Below are 24,055 nucleotides of genomic sequence, written 5' to 3' on the forward strand. Positions count from 1 at the left end.
AAAAAAGTATTCACTGGTGAATGTAAATGTCCCATCGAATCTAATGTGCGCCTAAACTTTTGCAACGTAATTTGGCCAAAAAATGGTGAGCATTAGATTCGAGTAAATATGGTGGATAGACAAGTAAAGCGTGGCCTCTCTCTCTCTCTCCTTTCTGCAATCTGGAGTGGTACAGCTCAGCAGGAGCAGCATGGTGCAATTCCGACTGCGCAACTCACAAAAGACCCCTAAAGTGTTTCCCCAAAGATAATCCAAACCAGTTTTTCCCAACCTTTGGTCTCCATCTCTTTTTTCAGACTACAACTCCCATCATCCCTGACCACTGGTCTTGCTAGCTAGGGATGATGGGAGTTGTAGTCCAAAAACATCTGCAGGCCACCAGGTTGGGTGTTTGTGAGTGTGTCTGGACCAGGCTTTCTCAACCTGTGGGTCCCCAGATGTTGTTGGACTACAACTCCCAGCACCCCTAGCTAGCAAGGCCAGAGCTCAGGGATGATGGGACTTGTAGTCCAACAACATCTGGGGACCCACAGGTCGAGAACTGCTGGTCTGGACTGAACCGTTCTTTTAAAGGCACCGATAAAAGCAAACACTTGAAAAGGGGTTACGTGAAATAGTTAGGAAGTAAGATGAAGACAGGCTTGGAAAGGGTTCGTGGGGCAAAGCCTAGAAACCTGATTTGCGCCCGAGAAGGTGGGTCATCTGCACAGCGCTGAAACGCCGCCTGGTGCTGGGTGCTCCTCAGGGGGTGGCAAACCTACTGCTGCGCACGGGGCCCCCTCCCCACTCACCGACCATGTGCTTCCGGACATGCGCCATCGTGTAGAACTTCTTCTCGCAAATCTCGCAGGAGAACTTCTTCTCCGCGTAGCCGTGGACGATCTTGTTGTGCTCATGGAGAGACCACAGCTTCTTGAAGGCTTTCCCGCAAGTGATGCACTGCAAAGGAGATGGGGAGAGTCAGGAGGACCTGAGCCTAGCGAAAAAATTGTGCAATTCATAGAGTTTGAAAGGACCATGAGGAACATCTACAAGGCAGGATTTAGGTTTGATGAGGCCCGCCTAGGACTTGCCGATCAGAAGGTCGGCGGTTCGAATCCCCGCAACGGGGTGAGCTCCCATTGCTCGGTCCCTGCTCCTGCCAACCTAGCAGTTCGAAAGCACATCAAAGTGCAAGTAGATAAATAGGTACCACTCTGGCGGGAAGGTAAACGGCGTTTCCGTGCACTGCTCTGGTTTGCCAGAAGCGGCTTAGTCATGCTGGCCACATGACCCGGAAGCTGGACGCCGCCTCCCTCGGCCAATAAAGCGAGATGAGCGCCGCAACCCCAGAGTCGGCCACGACTGGACCTAATGGTCAGGGGTCCCTTTACCTTTACCTAAGCTACTGAAGGAAATGGGGCCCTTTATATCTCCAGCTGTCCTTTGTCAACAACAAACTGTTTGATTTGAATTTTTTTGGATGGTTTGTTGAATATTACTTCATTTGATAAAACTTGTTTGTTTTAAAGTTACAGTGGTACCTCGGGTTAAGAACTTGATTCGTTCCGGAGGTCCGTTCTTAACCTGAAACTGTTCTTAACCTGAAGCACCACTTTAGCTAATGGGGCCTCCCGCTGCTGCCGCCGCACGATTTCTGTTCTCATCCTGAAGCAAAGTTCTTAAGCCGAGGTACTGTTTCTAAGTTAGCCGAGTGTAGCCTGAAGCGTCTATAACCCGAGGTACCACTGTATTATGATTTTTTGTAATATATTGGATCAGATTGTTACTATTGATGCTTGATGTTTTAGTATGTTTTTATAGGCATCGGAAGCTGCCCAGAGTGGCTGGGGCGACTCAGTCAGATGGGCGGGATATGTATGTACGTATGTATGTATACATAAATAATAATAATAATAATAATAATAATAATAATAATAATAATAATAATAATAATTTTCAACTTTTTATTGATTTTCCACATTTTGTGTTTAGTTTATTGTCTTTGTTGCGTGTTTTGTTTGTTTTTGCTTTTTCCTGTGTGAACATATTATTATTATTATTATTATTATTATTATTATTATTATTATTATTAGTCTCTCCAGGGATGGCAGACTCCCCTGCCTGTAACCCAGGACGGCTGAGCCCAGTCAGTGGGTCTGTCTCAGCATAAGGCAGCATCCTACGTCACGACTCCTGTCCGTTCTAGTTTCACAGAGGGCGCCCCATGCGCCAAAGCCTGCGAAGGGCGGCCTGGCTGAAATGTGGCGCCTCAAGGAGCAGTGGTCTCCCTTCTCACCTGGATGTTCTTCTCGCAGTCCGTCTGGTGGTGCAGCAGCAGCTCACTCTCCAGCAGGAACCGCTTGCCGCACTTGTCGCAGATCTGCATGCGGCTGTGGGTGACGTTCATGTGCTTCTCCAGGTACCAGCGGTTGTTGAAAACCCGGGGGCACTTCTTGCAGGGGTAGTGCTGCTTCTCCTCCAACTTCACCTTCTGGCCCACCCCGTCTGGCTCCTTCTTCCTCTTCCTTCCTCTCTGGTCCTCCCCTTCCTCCTCCGCTTCCTCCACCTCCTCGTCTTCCATCGCCACGGCAACCGCCTCCTGGGACCTGGTGGAGGCAGCGGCCTGGGCGGTCTTGGAGGGCCTGCTGGCCTTGTGGGGCAGCCCGGACCTCTCCCTCTTTATGTCCGCCACCTCCTCGCCGTCTTCCTCCTCCTCCTCCTCGTCCTCCTCCTCAGTGGTCTCCTCCAGCTCTTCCTCCTCGCTGTGCTCCTCCTCTTCCTCCTCCTCCCCCACCTCGCCGTCATCCTCTTCCTCCTCTCCTTCCCCGTTCTCTTCCTCCTCGCCATCCTCGTCTGCGCCACGCCCTTCCCCTTCGGGCCGCCCAATCACCGCAGCGATGCCGGCCGTCTGGTCAGCGGCCGGAGACTTCCCCTCCGTCCCTTTCGAGACGTTGAGGGTTTGATTGTTGAGGTTGACCTCCACAATGATCTGCTCTCCCCGGTTGTAAGAGCTTTGGCTGCCCAGGGCCACATCGGGCTCTTCGCCCTCCACCTTGCAGACGGGCGGGCTGCCATCTTTCTCCTCCTTGTAATACTTCTTGCCAGCCACGGCAGGCAGGTTCTGGTTGCCCCCGCACGCCGTGCCGTCCTCAACCCGCACAGAGTAGGGGTCGTTCCCTTCCCGAGCGTAGATCTTGGGGTGCGGCGCCGGGTCCACCTCCTGCTTGATGTTGCAGTAGTACTGAGATGGGACGCCTTTGCCACAGCTGTCCGGAGGCAGCGCCATATTGCTGGCCATGGCTAAGCCGAGGGACCTGGTGCTGATCAGCTCCTGGCAGGAGGACGCAATGTCGCTCATCTGCAGGACGGCGGCCGCGTTCAGGACGTCCTGCACGTTGCAGGCATTGACCAGGAGCTTGGAGGTGTAGATGAAGTTGAGGATCTGCTGGAGGCCCTGGGAGGTCAAGGCCTCCAGGGAGAGCTCCACCCGCTGCAGCTGCTTGTTCTGGGTGAAGAGGGAGTGGAAGAAGTGGCTGTAGGCAGCGAGGACCCCCTTGTGAGCCGGGAAGACGTTCCTCTGCTGCAGCAGGACGATGTCCACGTCGCACAGGTCCGGTTGAAAGAGGCGCTGCTCGTTCAGTCTGTCCATCAAACACGTGAAGTGGAGGGCTACATCCTCCACCAAAGAGTATTCGGCGGCCGGGTAGTCAGTTGTCTTTTCGACTATCAGCTGTGGGAAGAAATGAGAAGGTTAAGAAGAGCCAGGTAGTGGTGGGACTCCACCTTCTTCTTCCCCTTGGAATGGATGGAGCCCAAGACAGCTCAGGTGGCTTCCATCCTTACGTTCCCACCAAGATATCTGAAATACAACCAGGAACGAAGCAGGCTTGCTTATTAAGGCAAACCGACATTTCCTCTCTCTCTCTCTCTCTCTCTCTCTCTCTCTCTCTCTCTCTCTCTTTTCTGTTTTACAATTTAGAATATTCATTCAGACAACCTTAAAATATCAATGACTTCCCTTCTTCTCTTTCCATGGTTCATTTTGCACAGCACAAATCCCTGCATACTAAACCATTCAGTATTCCATTGTTACTTCCATCAAAACTTATTTACACTGTTGAATTTATCTTAAGGCTGCCAACAGGTATACAAAATTATTGCCCATATATTCAATAAACATTTTCCAATCTTCTTCAAACATATGTTCGTCTTGTTCTCTTATTATATAAGTTAGATCCACAAGCTGCACATATTCCACCTCGCTCGTTTTCCATTTTTGGGCTAACGAAACATGGGCCGTGGTGTACATAAATAACCTTTTTTGACACTTGGGAATTCCCATCTGAATAATCCCCAACAAAAAGGATGTTGGGTGTTTGTTTTTTGAAAGGTGCTTTAAAACATTTTTTTCAATTCATTATAAATTATTTCCCAGTACTCTTTTACCCTTTTACAGGCCCACCACATATGGACAAACGTATCCTCAGTCTCATTACATCTCCAGCACTTATCTGATTCAGTCTTATACATCTTAGCAAGTCTGCTCGGAGTTAAATACCATCTGCAAATCATTATCAAGTAGCTCTATGGCAGGCATGGCCAAACTTTGCCCTCCAGATGCTTTGGGACTACAACTCCCATGATCCCTAGCTAACAGGACCAGTGGTCAGGGATGATGGGAATTGTAGTCTCAAAACATCTGGAGGACCAAGTTTGGCCATGCCTGTTCTATGGACATTTCCTCACTAACCCCACCAATCTAGGTTCTAGGCAGCTATTCCCAGGTCTAGAGAAATTGCAGCAGCAGGGGATCACTCCACCAGTTCATGTACCTTCCACCAACAGGCTGCGTACTTGCAGCCGGAGACTACGCCTGCATGGAAACATCCTCTGCTCATCCCTCTTCAATCCCCTCCTGGTTCTGGGGGACAGTGGTGCGGGGAAGGGAGGGAAAGCCCCTGGCCCTTGTCTTGCCTGGCTCGCCTCTTCCTCCAGCTCTGAAGCTTCCCCTTCCTCCGTTATCTTGCCTCTTGACAGGTACAGGTCCCCACAAACCACTCAGCTCAAAGTGGTGAACATCCTTCTACCCTGTCCACTCCATTTCATCTTCACAATGACCCTGCGAGGCGGGTGAGGCTGAGATACTGTGACTGGTCAAAGGTCACCCAGGGTGCTTTGTGGGGGTTTGAATCCTGGTCTCCCGGGTCCCAGCCTGACACTGTAGTCCACTATACCACGCTATCAATGGGTACTAGCCACAATGATCACAGCTATGAACACACCATACATTTGGTGACTGGGAGTGGCCACCAAGACCACATAACACCGGTCTTGAAAGACCTACATTGGCTCCCAGTACATTTCTGGGCACAATTCAAAGTGTCAGTGCTGACCTTTAAAACCCTAAATGGCCTCGACCCAGTATACCTGAAGGAGCGTCGCCACACACATCGTTCAGCCCAGACACTGAGGTCCAACTCCGAGGGCCTTCTGGCGGTTCCCTCCCTGCGAGAAGTGAAGTTATAGGGAACCACTCAGAGGGCCTTCTTGGCGGTGGCACCCACCCTGTGGAACGCCCTCCCACCAGATGTCAAAGAGATAAACAACTACCTGACATTCAGAAGACATCTTAAAGCAGCCCTGTTTAGGGAAGCTTTTAATATTTGATGAATTACTGTATTTTAATATTTTGCTGGAAGCTGCCCAGAGTGGCTGAGGAAACCCAGCCAGATGGGTGGGGCATAAATAATAAATTATTATTATTATGTGCTTAAACCACATCACCTCTTGCAGAGAGTCTTGGAAACTGTAGAGAAATTCAGTAAATAAATTGGGGGTCAGCCAAATTAGGTCTGCTGGCTGCAGGGTCCCCACCCCCATCTTATCTTCAACGGACCCAGATTTCCCAGGGGGAAAGCAAGGGGAGAGAGAATCACACCTGAAGTTAGCAAAAAGCAACAACACACACACACAGCCGCACCACTGACCGTCACACAGAGGGATCCTGTCAGCTATCACTCAGAAGATCCTTGCACACCTTCTCCAAGGTAATTACAGCCCATTAAAAACAGCGACTCGTTTCCTTCATTAAGAGACCTCATTAGGATGAGTTAAGGCACACACTCCAGTGGGCTTTAAAAATAATAATAAATTATTGCCGGGGGCGAAGCATCACCTCCAAAACTTTAAAGTCACATTGAAGAAGCTCTTGGTTGCAACTTGCAACTGGTAAAGAGCAGCCGTTCCAGGATGAAAAAGTTCTTTGATGCAGAGCCATAAATCTGCTCAAAAGAAAGGCGCTCTCTAGGGTTTCGATTGCAGACAGGTAGGGGGAAGCAGCTGGAGAAAGAGGCTGAGGCGTCATCGGTCGCCTGCAGACTGACAGTATTTTGCATGAGGGATTCAGTCCCCGTCCCCCCCACAAATCTGGGATTGCACAGTTAGGGTAGATTAAAGTGTTCCAGTGCAAAACAACAACTCACTGAACAACAATAGAAAAGCGGGTTTGCAGTTAGGCAAGTAAAGGGACGCGGGTGCCGCGGGTGAGGCTGAGAGACGCAGGTGGCGCTGTGGGTTAAACTACAGAGCCTAGGACTTGCTGATCAGAAGGTCGGCGGTTCGAATCCCCGCGACGGGGTGAGCTCCCGTTGCTCGGTCCCTGCTCCTGCCAACCTGGCAGTTCAACAGCACAAAGTGCAAGTAGATAAATAGGTACCGCTCCAGCGGGAAGGTCAACGGCGTTTCCGTGCGCTGCTCTGGTTCGCCAGAAGCGGCTTAGTCATGCTGGCCACATGACCTGGAAGCTGTACGCTGGCTCCCTCGGCCAATAAAGCGAGATGAGCGCCTCAACCCTAGAGTCGGCCATGACTGGACCAAATGGTCAGGGGTCCCTTTACCTTTAAGTAAAGGGGAAATGCAATGAACATGAACAGATGATCAATGGGATGTTGTAACACTGCAATGAAAGGATATAAGGACGAATGTTCTTCGTTGCATAACGAGGGAAGGGAAGCTTGGGAGCCTGAGGGCCGAATTCCTTTTGAGGCAGTCTCCTGGGGGCCACGTGCTGCAGGCAAAAGCGGACGGAGCGACGAATGCAAATGTTACCTTTGTATAGTATTCTAATTTCTAAACACACTCAGACACACACCCCCTCTCTATCCAGGAAGGCAAGAGGCGAGATCTGGCTTCAAGGACGGATTTCAGTCTGCCAAACAGAATCAAGGAAGGTGCAAAGCGAGGCTGGTGTGATCTGTGGCCTGGGAGGAAAGGGTCGGGCAGAGAAGCCTCGCCTCTGGGTTGTTGCCTCCAGAGAACAAGAAAGATAAATAAACGGCTGAAAGTTCATTACAGAAATAAGCCCCGAGCTGCCTTCTGAGCTTCTTCGGAACGACAGCAAAATAATCGGCCAAAGCCGAGCGAGTGGGTTTTTGGCATCTCCTCCTTGGCAGCTGCCTTCCTCAAAAAAAAATCATTGCATAATCCGACCCTGATCTGAGCATGCAGACACACACACACACACTCCCTCTACTGCCTCTTTGGAGTTTATTCCTCCCTCCTTTCGCCTCCCTCAGTCTGACTTGATTCTGCAGTTGACAGTTTTGCAGCTGAGCTGCGTTGGCACACGACTAGGGGACGCTTTATTATCTTCTTCTCTTCTTTAATTGCACAATCCGCTTGCTTTTTCAATGCTTCGGGGAGAAAGATCCTGAGCTGATCATGAGCGTAGAGAGGGAGAAAGAGAGTTATTAAAGCTATCTGGGGGGAATGCCAGTGCCCCTTGCCAGCGCACTATTACAAAAACGAGCCAGATTTAATAGCAAGAGAGGGTCGCGGTGACCCGCCAGTGTGCAATAGGAGCCTGAGGTCAGGCTGAAACGAAAGACCTTGCTCCTCAGGAGCAAATTCTGGGTGGGCAAGTGAATCTGCTGGTCCGGACAGAGTGGGCAAATCCATACTCTACTGGCTGCAATAGTTCATAGACTCATAGAATTGTAGAGTATGGTGCCATCTAGACCAACCCTTTGCAATGCAGAAATAGGCCGTTGTTCCTTACAGGGATTGAACCTGCAACCTTGACATTATCTTCTTCCCCCCCCCCCAAAAAAAAAAAATATTAATTTTATAACACAAATAAAGAACACAAACAGAAAAACAAACAAATTCTTGTCATATCCTTATACTCCATCCACCAATCACCTTAAAAAGGTTTATTTCCCAAGGCTCTCCCCAGCTTATATTATTTTTAATTGCTGCTTGGGTTATTTTCTGCATTTGTTTTTCAGTCATTTCTGCTCTTGTTAAGCTGCTTTGGGTCCTTCCTTTGTCAGAGGAGGGGAAACGGGCTACTAAAGGGTCTACATAAATAAGAATTAAGAACCCATGTTGCTAGGGTGGGCAGTAGCTCCATGTTGTCCACACTGGCTGGCAGCATCTCTCCAGCATTTCAGGCAGGATTCAATTCAGGGCCTGGGACCTTCTGGCAGTGAAGCAGACCCTCCACCACTAAGCGACGTCCCCCGTGAGATCCCCACTGTCCCGTGCAAACGAGATCTTGCAATATCGCGACCCTCGTTTTTTGGACCACCCCTGAAAAAAACACGCACCCTCATGGCATTTTGCTTGTGCAAGAGATTCCGCTGCTTTGAGGCACGCTATATATGGCTCCGAGCCTGACGAGGCGAGACGGAGGACCCCATTCCAGGTCTTCGCCTGCGCTGTCTTAGCAAACGCTTCCCCCGAGGGAGTCGAATTAATCATAGCTGATCCAAGCGCTTCCCGGCCGCGCTCTGGGGCACGAGAGCAGTCCACGACGGAGCTCGTCACAGAAGGAGGAGGAAGCCCCGCTCGGGTGCAAAAATCCTGTTGGTGCCGCCTTGCACCGCTCCTAAGAGGCATTCAAGGTCACTCTGGTCCCAGAGACTTCCCTCCCTCCCTCTCTCATTCCCAGAGAAGGCCATTGTCACAGCTGAACAGCTGCCCAGAGTGACAGAAGCACAAACTTGCAAGCTCCCTGCCTGCATATTCACAACCAGCCATCGCATGAAGAGGAGAATTAGGTTCTTTACTCAAAGGGGTTTGCATTACAGAAAGTTCAAAGTACAATCATACCTCAGGTTACAGACATTTCAGGTTGCACGTTTTCGGGTTGCGCACCGCAGTGAACCCAGAAGTACCGGAACGGGTTACTTCCGGGTTTTGGCTCTCGCACATGCGCAGAACTACTAAATTGCGCTTTGAGCATGCGCAGAAGCGCCGAATCGCAACCCGTGCATGCGCAGACGAGGGTTGCGAACGTGCCTCCCGCACGGATCATGTTCGCAACCCGAGCGCCCACTGTACATCCTGGCATCTTCTTTGCAAAGAGGTGCAAAAGCAAGCAGAAGTCAAGCAGGCGATTATTTCAGGGAGAAAACTATCAACTGGTTCCCAGTACATTTCCGAGCACGATTCTAAGTGTTGGTGCTGACCTTTGGAGCCCTAAACAGCCTCGGCCCAGTAGACCTGAAGGAGCGTCTCCACCCCCATTGTTCAGCCCGGACACTGAGGTCCAGCTCCGAGGGCCTTCTGGCAATTCCCTCATTGTGAGCAGCGAGGTTACAGGGAACCAGGAAGAGGGCCTTCGCGGTAGTGGCACCCGCCCTGGGGAACGCCCTCCCATCAGATGTCAAGGAGATAAACAACTATACAACTTTTAGAAGACATCTGAAGGCAGCCCTCTTTAGGGAAGTTTTTGATGTTTGATGATGTTTTTATATCTGTTGGGAGCCGCCCAGATTGACTGGGGCAACCCAGTCAAATGGGTGAGGTACAAATAATAAAATTATTATTAACATCTGGAACCAGCGAAACTGACTGTTCTGATGAAAAATCCACAAAAATATGAATTAGTGGGGGAAATAGCTCGGTGGCAGAGCATCTGATTTGAATGGGGAGGGTCCCGGGTTCAAGTCCAGGCTTGTAGCTCAGAGAATGCCCACTCTCTGAAACCCAAGAGAGCCACTGCCAGTTAAGTGTAGACCGGGTGTGGGCAACACCTGGCCCTCCAGATGTTGCTGAACTACAACTCTCATCATCCCTGCCCGCTGACTCTGCTCACTGGGGTGGATGGGAGCTGTAGCTGGACTGCTGCAAAGTGGACACTTGCCGTTCGTACATAGGCTGCCTCCATGATTTGGAGCCTTGAGTGATTAGGTATCCAAATAATGGGGAAAGCCTGTGAGAATACACCAAGCACACCGTTCGCAGACATACCGATGCAGGTGTGATGGAACGCTCGCAAAGCTGTCTCCTTCCATTCAAATGGGGGGGGGGCTGAAAAGGGCTGCAGTTTAACAGCCTTGCTTTTGGGGCAAGTGGGTAGCCTTTGTGCCCAAAGGCTGCCTTCAATCACTTGAGTCTACCCAAACTTTGCAGTCTTCATTTGAGGCATTTGGCCATGTTCCCCTTCTCCCCCGGCCATCTCAAGTCAGGAAGACGACGACCAGAGAGGGGCCATTCTCAGGCATTATAACCACCCACCTGGGGAACACCTTTCCTGGGCACCCAATGTAATATCACTGGGCCACCAGATGAAGGCCTTCTTACCATCTGCCCAGGCTTTTTATCATCATCTAGCATGAGGTCGACTTGGGTTCCTGTTTCAATCTGTCCTGCTGAATTGTAGGGTTGTTTTATCTCAGGCCGCATTTTCTTAGTCCAGGCTTCTTCAACCTCAGCCCTACCAATGTTTTTGGCCTACAACTCCCATGATCCCTAGCTAGCAGGACCAGTGGTCAGGCATGAAGGGAACTGTAGTCTTGAAACATCTGGAGGGCCGAGGTTGAGGAAGCCTGATTTATCTTTTGTTTTGTTTTTTAGCTGATGCTGCACTCTCTTTTGATTAGAATCATAGAATCATAGAGTTGGAATAGACCACAAGGGCCATCGAGTCCAACCCCCTGCCAAGCAGGAAACACCATCAGAGCACTCCTGACATATGGTTGTCAAGCCTCTGCTTAAAGACCTCCAAAGAAGGAGACTCCACCACACTCCTTGGCAGCAAATTCCACTGTCGAACAGCTCTTACTGTCAGGAAGTTCTTCCTAATGTTTAGGTGGAATCTTCTTTCTTGTAGTTTGGATCCATTGCTCCGTGTCCGCTTCTCTGGAGCAGCAGAAAACAACCTTTCTCCCTCCTCTATATGACATCCTTTTATATATTTGAACATGGCTATCATATCACCCCTTAACCTCCTCTTCTCCAGGCTAAACATGCCCAGCTCCCTTAGCCGTTCCTCATAAGGCATCGTTTCCAGGCCTTTGACCATTTTGGTTGCCCTCCTCTGGACACGTTCCAGTTTGTCAGTGGATTAGCATTGGGTTTCTCATTTCTGACAACTTACTCGTTTATTAACTATATCAGAGTGGGGTACAGCGATTCAACAGCCAAACAGAAAAATCCCATTAAAATCAGTACAGAACAAATCATTAAAATGACTGGCTACTCGAGGGACATTAAAAAAACACACACAAAAACACTTAGGTCTGTCAGCACACAAAGGTTTTTTTCCGAGAGATGCTGGAAAATCAAAAGTGAGGGTGCCTGCTGTATCTCTGCTGGAAGAGAGTTCCACGGCATGGAACTGGTGACGCTAAATGCCTTACTTTTAGCAGAAGACAATAGGGCTTCTGTAACATGGGGAACAACTAACAGTGCTTCTTCGGATGATATGAATGACTGAGCTTGGAACATAAGTCCTTAAGGTACCCTGGACTCAAGTTGTTCATGGCTTTGTACATATATTCAAGGCTTACAGCAGCTTGTTCGTGTCACGGCAAACGGGTCCATTTCTTACAAACTAAAAGATGCGATGCAAAAGTAAAAATGGAGGGGTAGTGTTATGGGGTGTCTTGGGGAGAGCAGTGAAAACTGCTCAACGTTCCCCAAAATCAACAGCACAGACCTAGCTATTACATATCACCTCTTATTCATAAAGGCAATCTGGGCTATTTCAGACGATCCGCCGTTATACAGTTAACAAGAAAGAAGTCATAGCAACCTGTGGTTGTTGTTGTTGTTGTTTTGGGAGAGAGCTTATCTATGGTAACTGTTCAGGAATTTGTTGCTTTACTTTGCTCGAATAAATTAAGAACATGGGTATTTGAACCATTGCCAGCAAGCCGGCTCTGATCCTTGCTCACACTGAGCAAACCAGTTATATGGGGAGATTACCTCTGTAGAGGGACACGGGTGGCGCTGTGGGTTAAACCACAGAGCCAAGGATTTGCCAATCAGAAGGTCGGCGGTCCGAATCCCCGCGACAGGGTGATCTCCCGTTGCTCGGTCCCTCCTCCTGCCAACCTAGCCGTTCAAAAGCACGAAGTGCAAGTAGATAAATAGGTACCACTCCGGCGGGAAGGTAAACGGCGTTTCCGTGCGCTGCTCTGGTTCGCAAATTAAGCAAGTCTGCTTAAAAAGTACCGGGTACAGGTAGGCAGCTGTGTTGGTCTGCCATAGTCGAAAGAAAATAAAGAAATTCCTTCCAGTAGCACCTTAGAGACCAACTAAGTTTGTTATTGGTAGGAGCTTTTGTGTGTATGCACACTTCTTCAGATACATGTACCGATTACACATTCTTTTGCCAGGTTCAGAGAACGACAGAGAACTTTGGAGGGCAGTGAAATCTCTCCCCCGCCTCCCCCACAACCCGATTCTTGGAAATCTAGCAATCACACATACACACAAACTTCTGAGATTCCTCCAGTCAGTACTCCTGGCAGGCATTCTGGCCAAGAGAACCAGACTCATTTTAAAAAGGCACAAGCTGAGATTCTCACGAAGCAGATTTCCATGCTGGATGCCAGTGAGATCTCAGAATACAGAGCTCCAAATAATGCAACTTATGGGTACGAACGCACAGGGCGCTGCTGAAATCTGAAAACCCAAAATGCACCACTGCTGGCCGCTCTGTCCATAGCGACACCCACATCTGAAAGCAGAGTTCCCACTTCGCAGCCCTTTCTCATAACCCACCGATGTACCGTATCTTTCGCCCTATAGGACGCACTTTTTCCCCTCCAAAAAATGAAGGGGAAATCTGGGTGCGTCCTATGGGGCGAATGCAGGCTTTCCCTGAAGCTTGGAGAGCGAGAGGGGTCCGTGCGCACCAACCCCTCTCGCTCTCCAGGCTTCAGGAACACATCCGCAGCCTAGGCAGCCCTGCGGGAGTTCCCGCAGGGCTGTCTAGGCTGCGGATAGTAGTCTGCTTCCCGGAGCGCCGGGCACGCTGAAAGCAGAGCTCCCGGCACTTTGGGAACACATCCGCAGCCTAGGCAGCCCTGCGGGAAGTCCCGCAGGGATGTCTAGGCTGCGGATAGCAGCCTGCTTCCCGGAGCATCGGGCACCCTGAAAGCAGAGCGCCCGGCGCTTCAGGAACACATCCGCAGCCTAGGCAGACCTGAAGCAGAGCGCCCCGCGCGCCGGACAGACATCCCCAGCGTGGGGAGCCCTGCAGGAGTTCCCTGCTGGGCTTCCCATGCTGCGGATAGCAGCCTGCCACCCGGCGGGCGGGGTGCCCTGAAGCAAAGTGCCCCGCTCGCTAGGCAGACATCAGCCAGCCCCACAAGCTCGGGGGACAGCAGGGAGGCGCAGCACTGCCATCCCGCTGTTCCTCGACCTGGTTCGGTTTCCCCGACCTGCTTTTGGGGGGGAAATAAAGGAATTTTTTTTTTCTTTATTTCCCCCCAAAAAAACTTGGTGCGTCCTATGGGACGGAGCATCCTGTGGGACCTTAAATACGGTAGATAGGTGGAAATTCAGTTTCAAAGCTGAAGCTCCTGAAACTGCACTTTCTGAAACCATGTGCGAGGGAAGACAGAGCCATCCTTTGAAATTCGTACTTCTTTGAATGTCACGAGACGTGTACAAAAACACACAGGCACCCACAAAAATTTGTACCCCGCTCATCTGACCGGGTTGAAATGAGCCTACCCAAAATGATCATATTGAGGGAAATTGCTTTGAGGAGAAAACACAGTGGTACCTCTGGATGCGAAAGGGATCCGTTCCGGAGCTCTGTTTGCATCCTGAAGTGAACGCAACCCGCGTCTGCGCGTGTGCGGGTCACGATTTGCTGCTTCCACGCATGTGCGTGACATCATTTTGAGCATCTGCACATGTGCGAGCGGCGAAACCCAGAAGTAACATGCTCCGTTACTTAGTCATGCGGCTTAGTCATGCTAGTCACATGACCCAGAAGCTGTACGCCAGCTCCCTTCAGCCAATAAAGCGAGATGAGCGCCGCAACCCCAGAGTCGGCCACGACTGGTCAGGGTTCCCTTTACCTTTATGACTGTAAATGGTTCGTTATGACAAATGGCATACCGGCGTGTGTCTGCTAGGATAATTCCGCACTAAAATGCTGACGGCTTTTCGTGAGGCGATAGATGTGCAAATGTGGAGAACTGAACGTTGTATTGCAAAAAATAAGGAGGGGAAACAGACAGGTTGGGCTGCCACGTACACACCCACCCAACAGCGCCATGCAGGCTGCCCGCCTTCCTCCCAATGTATTGCAGGAACTGACCCAGGAAAGGCGGAAGGCTCTACTTTAAAAGGGGACCTGAAAAATGCCTGCGTCTTGGGAGAAAAGCAATGACAAACCTAGACAGCATCTTAAAAAGCAGAGACATCACCTTGCCAACAAAGGTCCGTATAGTTCAAGCTATGGTTTTCCCAGTAGTGATGTATGGAAGTGAGAGCTGGACCATAAAGAAGGCTGATCGCCGATGAATGGATGCTTTTGAATTCTGGTGCTGGAGGAGACTCTTGAGAGTCCCATGGACTGCAGGAAGATCAAACCTCTCCATTCTTCAGGAAATCAGCCCTGAGTGCTCACTGGAAGGACAGATCCTGAAGCTGAGGCTCCAATACTTTGGCCACCTCATGAGAAGAGAAGACTCCCTGGAAAAGACCCTGATGTTGGGAAAGATGGAGGGCTCAAGGAGAAGGGGACAACAGAGGACTAGATGGTTGGACAGTGTTCTCAAAGCTATTAACATGAGTTTGACCAACTGTGGGAGGCAGTGGAAGACAGAAGTGCCTGGCGTGCTCTGGTCCATGGGGTCACGGAGAGTCGACACGACTAAACGACTAAACAACAACAACAAGGGGCTGCAACCTTTCCGAGGGCACCTCGCTTTTATGCACTCTGCAAAACTCTCCCTTTCAGCGGCCCACCAGCTCCGAAGGAAGACACCGGAGGCCTGCAGTTCTCCTCTTGGCGTCACCCCAAAACCCAGAGGCCTTGGAGGGGCCTGCGAGGGAAGGCAGCCAGGCTTGCTTATCCAGGGTCGGCTGCGGTCCAGGCTCTCCAACGAGGCCGAGTGAAGGTCAGCGCGAAGAGATTTTTGAGGCAGGCTGGCCTCATCCCATCTCCGTCAACAGAGTTTTACGAGGGGGAGATGCATGAGGGGTTACAGCGAGTTCACTATGTGCAAAGTGCTTGGGGGGGGACTTATTTTCTTTTTAAAAGGGGGGCATGGCAGGAGCAAAAAAGCAAGGGGGAACTAGACGGAGGACAGAAGCAGACAGGATGGAGAAAATAAATAAATTAATAATAATAATAATAATAATAATAATAATAATAATAATAAATTTATTTATACTCTGCCCTTCCCGGCCAGAGTCGGGTTCAGGGCGGCTAACACCAATAAAATCGCAAAATCGCAGTAAAAACATAATAAGGGGGAAAGAGAAGGGGAGGAAACCAATTTAAAATACAGGTTAAAATGCAATTTAAAATGCAGCCCCATTTTAAAGTAGCCGATAAATCATGACCATAAGGGGAGGGAAACATAAGGGTCAGACTGAGTCCAAACCAAAGGCCAGGTGGAACAGCTCTGTCTTGCAGGCCCTGCAGAAAGATGTCAAGTCCCGCAGGGCCCTGGTCTCTTGTGACAGAGCGTTCCACCAAGTCGGGGCCAGTACTGAAAAGGCCCTGGCCCTAGTTGAGACCAATCTAACCTCCTTGAGGCTCGGGACCTCCAAAAAAGGAGGTAGCCGACAAAAAAAAAGCCTCAGATTGCAACCGCCTTCTCCTCATAATAGATAGCTGCGAACCAGAGATGGGGAGACTCAGGGTCAGGGGCCAAATGTGTCCCTCAGGACCCTCTGCCCGGCCCTCATAACCCTCCTCAGGCCACACCCTTTGCTGACAAGAGGCGTCACCAGAGTTCAAGGACACATTCCCGGGAGGTGGAAACAAGACACAATTGCAAACCATGGTTTAGTGTTACGTGAACCAGCCCCAAGGAGTCTGTCTGTTCCCCTTCCTCTAGGTCAGCGGTTCTCAACCTGTGGGTCCCCAGATGTTTTTGAACTACAACTCCCATCATCCCTGAGCTCTGGCCTTGCTAGCTAGGGGTGATGGGAGTTGTAGTTCAACAACATCTGGGGACCCACAAGTTGAGAAAGGCTGCTCTAGGTGCTTCCGCTATTTTGGAGTAGGGTGCAACCACGCACTGCAAAATTATAGGCAAGGGCAAAGCATTGTTTGCCCATACGGACGTACCTGGAAACCAGGTTGCCGCAAACAGAAGTCAGAAGCCCAGAACTGTGGCTCCTGAGCTGAAGGAAGAGGCAGTATATATACAAGGCTGAAACTCCTCAGGGCCTGTTTGTGAAACATCAAACCAGGCAGGCATAACATCTGAACAGACCCAGCATCAGTAATCAACTCTTGGCCAAATGAGAATTCGAACTCGGCTCTTCCCAGCTCAAGCCCAACACTTTTGTCACTGCAGAATACTAGCTCAAGTTTTTAAGTCTAGTTTCCCTTTACTGGGTGACTTGTGGTCTAAATTAGAAAAGAGAGATGCCAACTAACAGGGGAAAGAACTGGGAAGAAAACAAAAAACCCGACATCATTTTCTTTTTCCATGCAGACAAGCAAACGTAGAAGTGACAGAGCCTTCACCCTTCAGAGCTGTGGGGGAAATCGCAGCGAAGCATTCAATGAAAAACATTTGAAGAACGCCTAATGTTTTGACACATTGAGTTCACAGGGAAAGAGGGTTTCCCTTGTATCCTGTTGCCGCAGATGTACGGCATGACAAGCCGGGATCTTTCAAACAAAACCTTATCAGCTCAGTCGCAGCACGGCCCAAACTCCTGTTTTTCTCATCGGAGAAGTCAGCTGGGCAACCAAGAAGCTACAAATAAGAGTTGCCGCCTTTGGGTTTCAAAAGTTCCCTCACCACGGGGGCAGAGTTCCTTAGTAGCTGAGCTCAATTTTTTTTAATGAAGCCGTGCCTCTGAGCTTGCACAGAGTACATTTGCCTTGAGAGTCAGTGTGATATAGCGACTGGAGCAAAGGAATGGACACAGGACACTGGGTTTCAAATTCCCACTAGGCCTTGAAAGATCACAAGATGACCCCCTTATTATTATTATTATTATTATTATTATTATTTGTATATACCACCCTATACCCATAGATCTCGGGGTGGTTCACAACATAAAACTGCAATATGACATAACACAAAATACATAACAAAAACAGAAACGACCCAATAACCCTCTCCTTCCACAATACATTTAAAAGGGCATCGGACGTCAATCAGCCAAAGGCCGGGTTGGAAAGGAACGCTTTTGCCTGGCGCCTAAAGGCGTATAATGAAGGCGTCAGATGAACTTTTCCGGGGAGAGCATTCCACTGCATTCCCCCCTTCCCCCCTTTTCTTCCTTCTCCTTCCCTTTTTTCTTTTTTTCTTTCCTATAATGGCTTATGTTCTATGCCATGTACTTTGATATTTTTTTGTAGTTTTTTAGCCTTTTCCATTACAGTACCTCGGGTTACATACGCTTCAGGTTACATACGCTTCAGGTTACAGACTCCGCTAACCCAGAAATAGTGCTTCAGGGTAAGAATTTTGCTTCAGGATAAGAACAGATATCGTGCTCCGGTGGCGCGGCAGCAGCAGGAGGCCCTATTAGCTAAAGTGGTGCTTCAGGTTAAGAACAGTTTCAGGTTAAGAACAGACCTCCGGAACGAATTAAGTACTTAATCTGAGGTACCACTGTATTATTAAGGATTTTTCCTTTGTAATTTTGGTTTATCTGTATTTGAGTAAAGCAAAATAAAAATCACTAGAAAGAAAGAAAGAAAGAAAGAAAGAAAGAAAGAAAGAAAGAAAGAAAGAAAGGGCCCGTTCTTGTGTTGCTGCCCCGGTCCAGACCTCTCATGGAGGCGGCACATGAAGAAGGACCTCAGAAGATGATCTCAGGGTCCAGGTAGGTTCATATGAAAAGAGGGGTTCTTGAGGCAATGCGGTCCTGAGTCGTTTAAGGCTTTATAGGTCAAAACCAGGACTTTGAATTGGGCCCGGAAACTAATTGGTAGCCAGAGCAGTTGGACCAGGATCAGCGTTGTATGCTCAAACCGTCTTGCCCTGGTAAGCGTAAGCAACCTAGCCGCTGATTTCTGCACCAGCTGAAGTTTCCCAACTGTCTTCTGAGGCAGCCCTACATATAACACATTGCAGTGATCTAACCTGGAGTTTACCAGAGCATAGACAACAGGGACATGGGTGGCGCTGTGGGTTAAAACACAGAGCCTAGGGCTTGCCGATCAGAAAGTTGGCGGTTCGAATCCCTGCGACGGGGTGAGCTCCCGTTGCTCGGTCCCTGCTCCTGCCCACCTAGCAGTTCGAAAGCACGTCAAGTGCAAGTAGATAAATAGGTACCGCTTTGGTGGGAAGGTAAACGCCGTTTCCGTGCGCTGCTATGGTTTGCCAGAAGCGGCTTAGTCATGCTGGCCACATGACCCGGAAGCTGTCTGCGGACAAACACCGGCTCCCTCGGCCTATAGAGCAAGATGAGCGCGCAACCCCAGAGTCGTCCGCAACTGGACCTAACGGTCAGGGGTACCTTTACCTTTACCTTTACCTTTACCTTAGACAACAGTAATTAGGCTGTCCCTGTCAAGGTAAGGATGATGAAGAAGAAGAGTTTGGATTTGATATCCCGCTTTATCACTACCCGAAGGAGTCTCAAAGCGGCTAACATTCTCCTTTCCCTTCCTCCCCCACAACAAACACTCTGTGAGGTGAGTGGGGCTGAGAGACTTCAGAGAAGTGTGACTGGCCCAAGGTCACCCAGCAGCTGCATGTGGAGGAGCGGGGAAGCGAACCCGGTTCACCAGATTATGAGTCCACCACTCTTAACCACTACACCACACTGGCTCTCAGGATGCAGCTGGGTAACCAGGCGAAGCTGATGGAAGGCACTCCGGGCCACCTGAGCATCCCAGAATTCAGGGGGAGCCTGGGAACGGGGTTTTAATGTGTGGTGTGTATACGGCCAAAGTTAAGAGTCCAAAACTTATAAGGGTCCAGCCAAAAGGAATCAGAGTAGTTTAGGTTTCCCTTCCAGCTTGCCTTTTGCTCTCTCCACGAAGAAGCCACTGCTCCAGCAAATCAATTTTGGGCAGCCCCCTGTCTGCACGATGCCTTGAACCCAGGGCTCCCTAGCCACGTTCCTTTGCAGGGCGACTCGTGCTTTGGGCTCTCCTTAGCCCATCCCTGACAGCGGCAATCTCTCGCGCTCCTGAGCTCAGCGCCGTGCTAATTCGAGCAAAATGATGATTGCCCTCCCCTCCTTCAAAAGCCTGGCACTTGACTGCCATTTCCAGAAAAGTGCTCAAATTACTAGCTGCGTTATTAAGGGCACAATGCCACGTCTCTCGCAATCGCATAATGGCACACTTTTATTAAAAGAGCAGGAGGATCAGGGGGGAGAGAGAGAGAGAAGCAGAGAGTGAGGAGAGCTTTGCACCATCATCGTGAGATCGGTGGATCTGGGTTCCGCCATCCGGAACAGCTTTCCTAGAGAGAGCCCAGATTACTTTTAAAAAAATAAAAAATAAATTCCCTTTTTACATAACAGGGCTTTTGCTCGTCGCCACGCACACACAGGCAGAACCGCAGGAGAAAGGCCCGCTTGCATTCTCCAAGTGCCGTTAATCCCACGGTTCGCCCTGAAAAGCATGTTAGCCTCACGGGGCCCAGCCTGAACGCCAAAGGCTCCCACCGGCTTGATGTGAGTGCCAAGGTTATGCTAGGAATGTGAGGCCTGCGCTGGAGGCTGGAAGGAACATTTGCAAAAGACGCAGAGTCCAGAGGCACAGCAACCCATTTCCCCCCCTTTTTCTTTAGCCTGAAAAGAGGTCTCCAGTGTGACTGCTACTCAGGAAGAAGGGTGCAATTTCTACTACTCCACCGCCAGCAGCTGGGACCTCAGTAGGGGTGTGTGTGTCTCTGTGTGCACTCAGCTTCCAGGATACGACCACGAAGGCCTGCTTCTCGCAAAGAGCAGACCTGTTTCTAAGCCACCAGGTTAGATAGTTCCCACGGCCAAATGCAAAAAAATAATAATTCCTGAGCATAGAAAAGAAGCGTATCTGCTGGAAATAACTTGCAGATAACTGATTGGCTTAGCATTTTATATAAGTTAAGTGACGAATCAATTTGTATAATTTTAAAATGAAAATATTTAAAGGTGTTAACGATTAAGTTAAATTTTATAAGAACTGTCATTTGGAAAACCATTAAATGGATATACATGGAAATTCAACCAAGGGGAAGCGAGGAAGTCACTTAACAAGGTTAATAAGTATAATTTTTAATAAGATTATGATTTCTGTTCGTTTGTTTTGTTTGTTTATAATTTTGTGGAAATTAATTTTTAAAAATTGGGGGGGGGGGGAGAGTAGTGTCTCTGGAAGAAGGGGCCAGCTCAGTCTTTTCCCTGACATACTGGTTTTCTGCACATGGGGACCTCCTTCCCACATGGAACTGCTCAACAGCACTTGGAACTTGGGAATGGTACAGTCCAGAAACACACCTAAAATATTATCTGTTTTCAAAAGTTAGGTCTGAGTGGCAGCTGGAAAGAAGCCTATCAGTGTGACTGATGGGGGACAGGTTGCTCAGAGGAGAACGCCCAGGATGATCACCATTTGTTATCAAAAGTTATGGCATCCCAGGGCTGAGTTCATCAGAGCATACACAGAGTTACTCTTCGGTCCCCATCCCCCCCGAGAGACCTCTGGTCCAAGTGCCTAACTTAGCACCTTCCCCTTTGTGAAGGAAGGGACAGAGACTGTCTGGGTGAGCCTTGGGTCCCCCGGATGTTGTTGGACTACAGTTCCCATCATCCCCCTGGCCACTGGGTAAGCTGGCTGGGGATGATGGGAGTTGTAGTTCAGTAACACCCGGGGACCTTGAAGAACACAGAATCCTACACTATAAGCTTGCCTGCCTTGTAAAGAGAAAATCCCAGTGCAAACACAAAGCTGTCACTTGATTGGGAATGGGATGGAATATGCAGAAGCGCAGCAACTCTTTTTGGCTCACCGTCAAAGCAGCGGCTATACAGCACCACACACAAACAAACACACACACACTTCCTAAATGCACCTCTGCAACAGTTGCTTCTATAACTTGTTGCAGAGCTGGTCTCCATGTGGTGGCACAATTGCAAACACATAGGCTGTTTGTTTACGGCATCCCAACTTTTCTCTGGGGAGGCGGGTGGCGCTGTGGGTTAAACCACAGAGCCTAGGACTTGCCGATCAGAAGGTCGGCGGTTCGAATCCCCATGACGGGGTGAGCTCCCGTTGCTCAGTCCCTGCTCCTGCCAACCTAGCAGTTCGAAAGCACGTCAAAGTGCAAGTAGATAAATAGGTACTGCTCTGGCAGGAAGGTAAACGGCGTTTCTGTGCGCTGCTCTGGTCCACCAAAAGCGGCTTAGTCACACTGGCCACATGACCCGGAAACTGCACACCGGCTCCCTCGGCCAATAAAGCGAGATGAGCGCCACAACCCAAGAGTCGGTCACGACTGGACCTAATGGTCAGGGGTCCCTTTACCTTTACCTTTAACTTTTCTCTGAAGGAGGCAGTGACAGCTCTCCAGCTCCTCATTTAATCAACACAATCCAACTAGTTCGTTAAGAAAATCCCCAAACTCTGTTCCATGGGCGACTCTGGGTCATCTCTCCGCGGTAGCTTATCTTAAAGTTTTAAGTGTCTATACGCTTATCGTGTTTATAAATTTTAAATTTATTGTTGTACATTGGTTTAAACGTTTGTTTTCCTTCTGGGATTGTACCCCCAAGTGTGTTTTATAAGCTGGTCTCTGGCCATAATAAATCCTCATCATCAACAACAACAACACAACAGCTTAGGCTGAGAGGCAGTGAGCTTTGTGGCCCAGTAGAGGTTCAAACCCTGGTCTCCCAGATCTTAGTGCAATGCTCTCACCACTAGGCCACACTGTCTCTACCATGCAGGCAGCCGCCATCCTCCCTTGATGTGCTTGTGTATCCGCAATGGCTCTACTGGAGCTCCCCTTGCCACTTCTGCCCACGGCCTTGTGCCCTCCAGTCCTAGCAGGAGCCACAAAGGGGTATACGCCCTCAAGCCTATAAAAAATAAATCTGGAGGTGGCATGGGAAAGAAGGGGTTGTGAATTGAGAAAGTCCCCTACCCTGCAATACAGGGACAATACTAACCTAACAGGGCAGGTGCAAAGATTACTAGATCACATCTGGGCTCTGCTTTGAGCACTATGTGATTGCGAAGAAGGACAATCACATTTTCTCTATCTCCCAAGTAAAAGGCAGAGGGCAGCCATAGCTTAATGCCTCGTTCCGCAGAGTACAGAACTCCTTTATTGCTAAAATTAAATGTGAGATTCAGCATAAATGCTCTGTTGGTTATAGCTGGCGCCCACAATGAAGCAAGTAATTGTTTGATGTTCACCAAATGCTTTTTGTTGGCATTTTTTAGTAGGTTGCATTAGTGTTCACTCATTTGGAGCCCTGTGAGATTTTTTTTTGGGTGGGAGAGACATTGGAGAAATGCTCCCCCAAATCCATCATTCGCTGCCTGCTCTTTCTTTGACTGGCCAGGGGTCCGGCAGCTTTTAAAAAGTGAGGTGGTCTTCCTCCTCCGGACAGTGCTCCTAAGCCAATCAGGGATCACTTAGTGGACAGGATGACATCATGATATAGGGCAGCCAATCAGATCTGACCTGGAAAGGATGGGGGATATGAAACAGCCAGCCCAATGGACAGACGTGTTTCCTGCAATGCTTGACTCCCGCTCTGAATGGAAAAACACATTTGGCACCTTTTGACATCGACATACCGAAAGGAAAAAGTAAAACCCGAAAGAGGGAAGCCTTTTTGCCAGGGCCAAAAAGACCCCTCTATTTGCTAGCCAAGAAGCAACTGCACCCCACAAAAAACCAACAACAACAAAGCCAGAAAATAAAATACCACATTACTCTACATCAGGCCTAATGAAGAAGCAAACCAGTATTGGCAAAGTCTTGCTTTTTGAGCGACGGACGCTCAATGAAACAGGGATGAGTAGACTAGAAGAAGCTTCCTTATCAATAAAACCTAAACATTGCCAATATTTTGTTCTCCTTCTAGGGACAATCAAAACCAACTTATGCAGTAACCCAAAAAAGCATGGGATGATGAGAAGTCTTCCACAGCCATAGTTTTGAAGGCAGGTCCTTGTTCTATAAGCTCAAATTCCCACACAGCCCAATAAATATGTGCCATTTCTGACCACAAACAAGGCTTGGGGATCCAGTCTAATCAAACTCTCTGAATGAGACCCAAATGGGTGCGTCACATAACCTGGATTCGCCATTAGGTGTGCATTCAGTGGGGAACAGCAGCCAATCTTGGCTCTCTGATGAGCAGGCCTCTACAACACAACTGCTTGCTTGTTGGATTCAGGAATCTACCTCGAGGGCCTCATCCTTTTACAGGCAAACTTCCGAGGGCCACGTGTCCACAGTAGGCCCAGGTAGAGACGAAAGTGGGCACAGCAATGCATGGAACTCTAACCTTTGCTCAGTAGGCTACTTTTCTAGCCACACACATTGGTGGTTCCTACGCAGATCTCTATTCCAGCAAGGAAGAGCCATGATCACAGTTGAAGGACTCATCCTAGCCAGGCCAAAGCACTCAAGGAGGGCAAACAACATGATATGTGGACATGCCCAGAGGCCAG

At 49.4% G+C, this 24,055-nt stretch overlaps 1 protein-coding gene across 1 annotated transcript in view; it reads right to left on the bottom strand.

Annotated features, from left to right (window-relative positions):
• The window catches only part of ZBTB47 (zinc finger and BTB domain containing 47), a 44,507-nt gene that overhangs the window by 13,572 nt on the left and 6,880 nt on the right, over positions 1-24,055 (bottom strand). Inside the window, exons 2-3 of the mRNA XM_028750883.2 lie at positions 2,279-3,712; positions 792-939 (exon numbers count right to left, since the gene is read on the bottom strand). Coding sequence (XP_028606716.2) covers positions 792-939; positions 2,279-3,712 — 1,582 coding nt within the window. The remainder of the gene's footprint in view (positions 1-791; positions 940-2,278; positions 3,713-24,055) is intronic.

The sequence above is a fragment of the Podarcis muralis genome, chromosome 12 (genome assembly GCF_964188315.1).
Source record: "Podarcis muralis chromosome 12, rPodMur119.hap1.1, whole genome shotgun sequence".
Lineage (NCBI taxonomy): Eukaryota > Metazoa > Chordata > Lepidosauria > Squamata > Lacertidae > Podarcis > Podarcis muralis.